This window comes from Alligator mississippiensis, chromosome 5 (assembly GCF_030867095.1).
Source record: "Alligator mississippiensis isolate rAllMis1 chromosome 5, rAllMis1, whole genome shotgun sequence".
NCBI lineage: Eukaryota > Metazoa > Chordata > Crocodylia > Alligatoridae > Alligator > Alligator mississippiensis.
The window spans coordinates 39,867,410-39,876,323 of record NC_081828.1 but is presented as its reverse complement, the minus strand read 5'-3'; the positions used below and the strand labels follow the sequence as shown (position 1 = coordinate 39,876,323).

Here is an 8,914-nt window from a genome sequence, read left to right as displayed (position 1 = left end):
AGAGGGGTTGGGGGCAGTTTCACCGCACGAAACATGGGGATTGGGTTAGGAAGTGATGACTGTGTTGCTTAGCAATCACTAGACCCATTAACAGTCCCATTCCACCACCAACCACCCCCACTTTGTTGACTAGGCTGAGGCCATTAGGCCTCATCTACCCAACTATCACACCCTATCATGCTCATGAATTTCACCTCCAGCCCCCTTTTTGGCACTGAAACAGTGAATTCACTTCTCTGCCTCCCCCCCCCCCCCATTTGCGAAACCAAGGAGTGCAGATCAGGCTGGGGGTCGCTTTGTGGAATCTCCCCTTAGCCACTTCTGGGATCCCTTCATGTGCAATAGAGAACCCCAGGCCATGCCCCCCAGTTTGATGCAAGAGCCGATGTAGAACAGGGGCGTCAAATGTATTTGCTGGCATCTGCATCCTGTGAGTGGGGCCTGCTGCCAACATCAGGCATGGAGCACCATGGCAGTGCATTAGAGGGGTGTGGGGGGGAGGGCAAGCAACATCTGTGTTAACCTCTGCATCTGGATCTGACCCGCAAGCACCACCCACAGGTGAAGAACCCATGACCTGCGATGCTCCCCCAGCAGCTGCATGCCCGAGATGCTCCCTTGTGCCAGGGGCACGGCACACCCCATCTGTTCAGTCCCAGTGTCAGGCTCTGTGGTCCCCACTGCATTCCTCTTCTGTGAGGCTTGTCGTGTTGCTTCCCTGCTGTGGCAGATGCTGCCCTTATGAGTACGCTGATCCTCTCCAGTGCCTGGCACAGACAACAGCTACTGGCTGTGGGAGGCCTGCAGACATGAGGGCTTCTTCCTCTCCCATCCACATGCACCCATACCCCTGGCCAGTGCCTCTGTTGCAGCCTCTGTCTGTGCCAGTGCCCTGATCTCCAGTCCTGCTGCACAGACACAGCCAGTACTGTACCTAGACTCCTGGGGGCCCCAGGCTAACTTTTAGTATTGGGCCCGGCTTTTGCCAGAGATAATGATGTTATTATTATTATTAATAATAATAATAATAATACCACCACCATTTTTGGGCCCACTTTCTCTCTCGGCCCCAGGCAACAGCTTGGCTTGCTGATACCCTTGTCTGGCCTTGGACACAGCACTTGGGTACCTCTACCCCTGAAACCAGGGTGCAAATCATTCAGTGCCCTCTGCCCCATGTACAGGTGGTGGGCAGGGAAGCTGGGGGGCTGGTGGATTGTCCCTGGCTGGAATGGTGGAGAGGGGGATATATGAGGGGGTTGAGTATTTTCCTGCTTCTGGGCAAAGATGGGAAACAGCCTGGGGGGGGGGGCAACTGGGGGTTGTGCTGGCCAACATCCTTATGCCACTTGCCCACCCTTAATGTTTTGTGTGTTGTCCCATGCTGTTCCTCCCCCCTACTGGGGGGGGGCTGCTTGCTTAGTTTTGGCAAGTCATCAAGGGCCACATGACAGGCAGCCAGAGGCAGATAATTATTGATTTTTTAAGTTTTTAGGGGCCTTGCGAACTGGTTAGAACAGCCTGGGGGGCTGCATTTGGCCCACGGGCTGTATTTTGCCCACCCCAGCCTTAAAAGCTGGATCCCCAACAGTCTGGAGTGGGGGTACAGAGAGGGCACAGCCAGATCTACCGGGGTGGGGGGCCAAATGGGTACTAGGCAGAGGAGACATTGCTAGTCTTTCTCTACAGGGATGTGGGGAGGCATAAGGTTTGCACACACCTATGCATGTACATGCACACCTGCCAGCAGACTTCCTCACCATGCACACATCAGCACATGGCTTCCCCATAGGACAGGCCTGCACCCACCCCATGACCAAGCATGTATGAGCATGGTGCCCATGTGCAAGAGGGGCCCCTGGGTAAAGACCCTGGCTAGCATGCAAGCAGGTGTGCACATGCAAAAGGGGTATGTGTGTGCTAACAGGTGTGTGTATGCACAGGGGCATGCAGATAGGCTTTGCAGGCCTGCTAGTGTGCGTGAGTGTACATGCGTGTGCCAGCGCGCAGGGCCCCGTTCGCACGGGGGAGCGTGACGTCCACACTCGCAGGGGGCGTGGCCGGGCAGGCCACTAGCCTCAGCTCCCGGGCCAGGCGTGCGCATGCGCACTGGGGGCGGTGCCGCGGCTGGGCATGCGCACAAAGGCCCATCGTTTGGCCGCGCATCTCCGCGCTAGCCCACGTGCGAGCTGGCGGCCCCCGCCCTGCAGGGTCGGTGCATCGCGGGGCGGGGCCGGCGCACGAAGATGGCCTCGCTGAGCAGCGAACCGCTGGGGCTGGAGCGGGGTAGGGGATATGGGGTGTGCTGAGCGGGACACGTGCAAGGGGTGGCATAGGGGTGTAAGGGGGCGTACACGGGGGCCGTGCTGGCAAAGAAGAACATACGTGGAAGGAGGGGGCAGTGTGCAAGGGGTGATGTATGGGGTGTACGGGGGCATGCGTGCAAGGAGTGGTGCATGAGGGTGCCCGGGGGCTCGTGTGCAAGGGGTGGTGCATGGGGTTGCTTGGGGGGCTCGTGTGTAAGGGGTGTATAGGGGCACAAAGGGGATGCATAGAGGGGGCTGCAGGATGAGCTCCTGCAGGAGAGGGAGGCCCCTCTCCCACCAGGGAGGTGCAGGGGCTCCTGGCTAAGGAGGGGGTGCAGGATCCACAGGAAGTGCTGGGGTTTATAGGGGGAGCTGAGCTGAGCCCCTCAGGAAGGGTGGCATGGGATGCCTGCCCCCAGAAAGGTGGCAGGCAGGTGTGTAAGTGTTGGGGGGGGTAGGCTGAGCTCCCCTGCCTAGAAGGGGGTGAGGGTGCAGTTGGTCTTGGGGGAGGAACCTGAGCAGGGTAGCCATGGCAGGCTACTGAAGCCTGTTGGGGTGCACGTGCAGAGGGGAGTTGCTTGTGAGTTTGGGGTGGGAGAACATGTGCAGGGAGCTGAGCTGAACCCCAGGGTTTGGGGGAAGAGATGGGAAAGCCTGTGGAGGGTCTTGGCTGCCCTCCCCCCCCATGCAGGAGAGGTTGCATGGGGGGGTGGTACTGGGTGGGGACCCAAAAATTAGTGGTGGGGTTGAGGGCATATGCAACACTGGGGGCAGTGGTGGGAGATGGGGGTGGTCTCCCTGCCTCCTTCTTACTCCTAGCTGACTCTTTCCCATCCCATCTGGCCCTGGGGGCAGATGTGGCGCGGGCCGTGGAGCTGCTGGAGCGGCTGCAGCGCAGTGGGGAGTTGCCCCCACAGAAGCTGCAGGCGCTGCAGAGGGTGCTGCAAAGCAAGTTCTGCTCAGCCATCCGGGAGGTGAGGCCCAGGGACCCCCCCCCACTACCACCCCAGCCCCCCTGCACTGCCTTCTGCCCCTTGTTAACCACCCAGCACAGCCATATATGTCCCCATGCTGCCTCCTTTCCCCCCTTCTAGAGCAGCTGTAGCCCCAGGTACCCCCCAGCCCACCTGTGACCTTCATACCTTCCCCTGGGAGGTCTACATCTGCCTGGGACCCCCACCTACCCCACCCCCCACACTTTCACAGCCCTCCTGGGACCCCCCCCAGCAACCTCGATTCCCCAGAGATTTTGACTCTGGTGCCCTGGATCTGTTTCCCCCCACGACTTCCTGCCCAGCACCCCCTCCACCCCCAGTTGGAGTGTGCTGTAGGGAGACCCCAGCCCACCCCAATGCCCCCATTTCTCTTGTCCCCATCCCCTCACTCCTGCCCCTAACCTCTTTGGGCCCCTGTTGTCCCCCCCCTCAAACTGGAACTCCACCACTCCGGTCCTTCCCCAGACTCCTAGGTTCATCCCTAATATCTTCTCTGGCAGGTTTACGAACAGCTCTACGACACGCTGGACATCGCAGGCAGTGCTGAGATCCGGGCCCATGCCACAGCCAAAGTATGGTTCCCGAGGAACCCCTCCCCAATAGCTCCCTCACAACCAGGATCATGGCCCACCCAGTGGCCATAGGACAGAGTCATGGTGGCCCACAACTATCCCAGAGGCATGGTGGCCCCTTGGTCCTGTCCCCCCAGGCCTCCACCGAACAGCCATGACTCAGTCCCAGCATCCGTCCCTGTCCCCTCCCATTCCAATACCCCCTTCTTCCCAGCTCTCCCAATCCCAGGTCGTGGCCAGGGCACTATGCTCATGAGAGCCCAGGCCCAACCCTCAGCCAGAGGGCAGGTGGCTTAGGAAGGGGGCAGACACCCAGGGCAGCCATCCCCTCAGCTGTCAGTCTGTGTGTCCATCCTCAGGCGACAGTGGCGGCCTTTGCAGCCAGTGAGGGGCACGCGCACCCACGGGTGGTGGAGCTGCCCAAGACAGATGAGGGGCTCGGCTTCAACATCATGGGAGGCAAGGAGCAGAACTCTCCCATCTACATCTCCCGCATCATCCCTGCTGGCGTGGCTGACCGGCACGGCGGGCTCAAGCGCGGGGACCAGCTCCTCTCTGTCAATGGCGTGGTGAGGCAGTGAGGACTTGGAGGACTGAGGGAACTGGGAAGGGGGACAGCTAGGACTGAAGTGGGTGTGGGGACGGGGGGATGGGACTGAGGGAGTGTGGGGGGGGGGGGGGGCACTAGGGCTGGGAGTTGGGGAGCCTGGAAAGGGGACACCGTAACTGAGGGAGTTAGGGCAGAGGGGGATGACTGGAACTGAGGGAGCTGGGAAGGACTGGGGCTGAGGGAGATGTGGGGGAAAGGACTCTACCTGGGATGGGGGGAGACTGAGGCTGGGATTAGGAGTGAAGGAGCTGGGGTTGTGGGGGGGCAGGGGAACAGGAGAGAGAGAGAGTGACATAGGGGTGAGCTCTGGGAGGTGCCTGTGGAGGGACAGCAGGAGGCAGGTGTGGGGCAGGACTGTAGGGGCCAGGGGGAGGCAAGCGCAGCCCTGGGGGAAGGGTGGTATTGCAGTGGGAGTGGGTGCGATGGGGACCAGACATGCAGTGATGGGGACTGGCATGGTTGTGCCGCTGGCAGAGCGTGGAGGGGGAACAGCATGAGAAGGCAGTGGAGCTGCTGAAGGCGGCGCAGGGCACGGTGAAGCTGGTCGTGCGCTACACACCCAAGGTGCTGGAGGAGATGGAGGCCCGCTTCGAGAAGATGCGCACGGCCCGGCGCCGTCAGCAGCACGCCAGCTACTCGTAAGGGACCCCCTGGCCCTCTCCATTCCTCCCAGCTACTCATAAGGGAGCCTCCCACCCACCCCAGCATGCCAGCCACTTGTAAGGGATCCCCCAGCTATTTGTAAGAAACCCCCTTGGTATTCCAAGTGCCACCCCTCTCCCTCCCCCCCCCAGGACAGCAGGTACTTGTATGACAGTCCCCAGATCCCCACAGCATAACAGCTTCTCATAAGCAGTCACCCTAAAACAGCAGGTACTCATATGGGACTCCCTGGGGCTTCCACACCCTGCCCACCCCTCCCAGGCTCCATGCAGCACAGCAGCTACCCCATAAGAGACCCCCAAACCATGCAGCCTCAGCCAGTCACCTGTAAGCACTGCCTCAGGCCTGGAACCGCCTGTCCTCCTTGCTGGGAGTCCTTGGCAGCAGCACCTTCCCAGAGACCCCTGAAGTCCGCCCCCACCAGCTCCTCAATGCTCCCCTCCAGCCATGGCAGCTACTTCAAAGGACCCCCCCTGAAACCCTGCAAACCCCCCCCCCCCCCCAATTTGCCAACTTATTCCTCCACTTCAGGGCTCCACACAGTCCCTACCGATTGTGTCTGCTTCAGTTACTCATAGGGAATCCCTGCCCCCACAACCTGTCAGCTAATAAAGACCCCCCCAGACCCCTTGGGAGCTGCCCAAAGCCCCTGGCCCAGGAGTACCAAGCCCATGACCCTGCAGCCTACCCCACAGCCTGCTAAGGGGCCCCCCCTTGGCCTCTCCATGCCCCCCCTGGCCCCTGGCACCCCCTTCATAGCCCAGCAACCCCCAGGGTTAGGTCCCTCTTTACCCTGGGGACCCTTCCCCCCCATCCCGAGCCTGAATAACTCCTGCCTCTGTCTCCCCAGGTCACTGGAGTCACGAGGATAACGCCTCATCCCCTGGTGTCTTGGCAGGAGGGTGCTGAAGACACCCCCCCCCCCCCCCCCCCAAGTTCTGTAAGTGGCTGGCTGACCCCACCTTGGGAGGCAGGGGCCTCTTCCCTCCCACTTTCCCCAGTCTAGCTACCCTTCCCCACCCCCAGTTCTCAGTATGGCTGCATCTGCTGCTCCAGCTCCTCTCTGTACAGTATTTATTTCCTCTCTATTTAAAGCCCTTCCCCGTATGTGAGTCAGAGCGAGTGTGAATCCATGCGGCTGCCTTGCACGTCTGTGAGAACCAGAGGCAATGGGAATACCCCCTGGGCACACGCACATACATGTCTATATACACACACACACACCTGTGTCCATCCCCAGAGGTGGCTGCACCTCTGTGCCAGGCAAGGGGGTACCCTTACTGTGCCCCCCCCCTCCCCCTGCCCAACTTTGAAAGTGAGTGCAGTGCAGTGAATGGCCACTGGGTGGTGAGAGCTGCAGTGCTCCCCACCACTGGTCGTGCCCCTCACTCCTGACCTGCTGCCCCCACCTTGCTCCCCAGCCCTGCCGGTGCCCCTCACTCCCAACCCACAGCTCTTTTTTTTTTCCCCCAGCCTGGCTGGTGCCCCTCACACCTCAGACCATTTCTGTTACCCTGCCCCAAACCCCCTGTTACCCCTTCTGGAGCAGGGGACCCAAGCATCTATGAGCCTCCTGCAAGGGTGTAGCAAGCCCTGCTCAGCCCCCCACATATTGGCTGTGGGAGAAGGGGCCAGGCCTGGGAAATGGGGCCCTGCCCCACTCCCCAGCACTAACTCAACTCCCCCCCCCCCAGGTGCCTGGTTTGGTCCAGCGGCTCTGGTGCCTGGGAAAGCGCTTGAAATTCCTAAGGGGGGGGTGGAAGGGGGAGGGGGGGCCAGCAGCCGGGATGCCTGGGTTTTCTCCCCACTCTGGGAGGGGAGCAGAGCCTGTCTCCTGGCAAGCCAATACCTGGGCCCTGCAGATTGTGCTTGGATCGTGTCTCTGTGAATAAAGGTGTGAGCGAGTCCGTGACATACTGATCCCTGTCGTTTGTGTTGCCAGTATCTCGTGTGACCTGCCGAGGCTGCAACACCCCTCTAGCAGGCTGGGCTGAGAGTGGAGTGTCCCCTGCTTCTCTCCCTCCCTCCCTCCCAGCTTGGCATCACCCAGGACCTGGAGCTGAGCAGGTTGGGATCCCCTACCCACCAGCCTTGTGGACCTCTGTGCATCTCCCCTGGGGAGGGACTTCCAGGTGCTGACAGTGAACAGATCCTATGGAAACAGGGCTGGGACAGCCAGGGGCACTGGCTGCCTGGGAGGGGAGTTGCAGGGATAGGGCAGTATCTTGCCTCTCTGAGTGGGCACCATGCCGAGGAAATGGGGGCACCAGCTGGCTGGAGGAGGGGAATATTTTTTGTCTGCTAGTTCCATCCAAAAGCTAACCCCCTTCCCTACCTTCTCCCAAGCCTCATGGTAGTGGCCTGATGATCACCTGGGCATCCTTGTGTGCATTCATGCAACACTAGTTTGAGGAGGAGGGTGGCAAATGGACATCTGTATGCAACAAAGGCACCTGAGGTGAGCAGAGGTGCACTGTGGGAGTTCATGGGCCACTGCTGTCCCACACTGCAGGGCTGGTGGTGTGTTTCCTTGTGTTGCACATGCTAGTGAATGGCTGGGGGCATCGGTCAGTTGTCTCCTGCCCCTTCTGGGGGGGCACCCCTCCCCACCCATCTTGTCCCCTGGCTTACAGGTTTCAGGCCTGGTTCTTGGTTTTGCTGAGGGTGGGGGCTGGGTGGATGTTGTGGGGCAAAGGGACCCTGGCCTCTAGGGTGGAGATCAGACCAAGGCTTGATGCAGACTGTAAAGGACTGTTTAAGCAGCTGGAGCTGCAGGATCTCCGTACTATCAGAAGAGTCTGCCCGTGCCATGAGGCTGCATGCGAAGGTGTGACACTATGTGAAAGCATGTGCTCTGGATCAGTGTTATGCTTGTGACTCCTGCTGCTGTTGCTGCTCCTGCCCTCCCTGCCCCCAGAGCCCTTCCAGGTACATGTGTGCCCTGTGTGGTGGGGGTGAAGCAAGTCATGTGCGTGGAGGCCTCCAGCTTTCATGGGTTTCATTGTGTTGCACTCTATTTGTTGCACATGTCTTGGGTTCTTGTGCATTGCATGTTCCGCATGTTGCACGTGTCTTGGGTTTCTGTGGGTTGCTCCACTGTTCTGCATGTCACACATGTCTTGGGGCTCCTGTGGGTCACACTGTGGTGTATTCTGCGTGTCACATGTCTGACTTGGGCTCTGGTGCATCACACTTTGGCATATTCTGCAACATACGTGTGTCTTGGGCTCTTGTGGATCACACCTTGGAGTGTTATAGGTGTCAAGCATCTCAGGCTCTTGTGGGTCACATCATGGTGTGTTCTGCCTGATACACATGTGCCTCACTCTTGTGCATTGCACCATGGAGTGTTGTGCATTTGGTGTGTGCAGGCTGGTGTGTTTCTCTGCACCAGGGCTGCTGATCCACCATCTTCCCAGGCTCCTCCTGCTGATCTGTGTGACAGCAGTGCACTTGTGGACATGGGGCAGTGGGGTGTGGAGCTCTCCAGGGTGGCACAAAAGTGCCTGTTTCTCCTGTGGGGTTGCAAGTGTGTTCTGGTGTTTCATGGGCTACTGCTAACCCCCACGGGGCCTGGTGTGTCCTTGTGTTGCATGTGCTAGTGAACCTCCTGTGCTGGCACGACCTGGTGTGCTTCTGTTGTGTGGCATGTTTCCTGGAGTGTGCCCACGGTGTGGTGTTTGTCTGTGGTCTGGTGTGTGCCCATCACGTGGCGCGTAGCCATGGCCTGGCGTTTCCCTGGGTTGCACGTGTCCGTGGCTCTTCGTG

At 59.9% G+C, this 8,914-nt stretch overlaps 1 protein-coding gene across 2 annotated transcripts; it reads left to right on the top strand.

Annotated features, from left to right (window-relative positions):
• Positions 1 to 2,128: 2,128 nt before the first annotated feature.
• Positions 2,129 to 7,058, top strand: LIN7B (lin-7 homolog B, crumbs cell polarity complex component). 2 transcript variants are annotated; one of them, XM_019483564.2, is made up of 6 exons: positions 2,129 to 2,286; positions 3,126 to 3,280; positions 3,802 to 3,873; positions 4,233 to 4,442; positions 4,958 to 5,121; positions 5,997 to 7,058. In XM_019483564.2, exons 1-6 carry the CDS (start codon positions 2,247 to 2,249, stop codon positions 6,016 to 6,018), a joined length of 663 nt encoding a protein of 220 aa, XP_019339109.2. In that variant the 5' UTR covers positions 2,129 to 2,246; the 3' UTR covers positions 6,019 to 7,058. The 2 variants fall into 2 exon arrangements, with proteins under 2 accessions (XP_019339109.2, XP_014461074.1); XM_014605588.3 differs by having other exon boundaries at positions 2,130 to 2,286; positions 3,162 to 3,280.
• Positions 7,059 to 8,914: the final 1,856 nt, after the last annotated feature.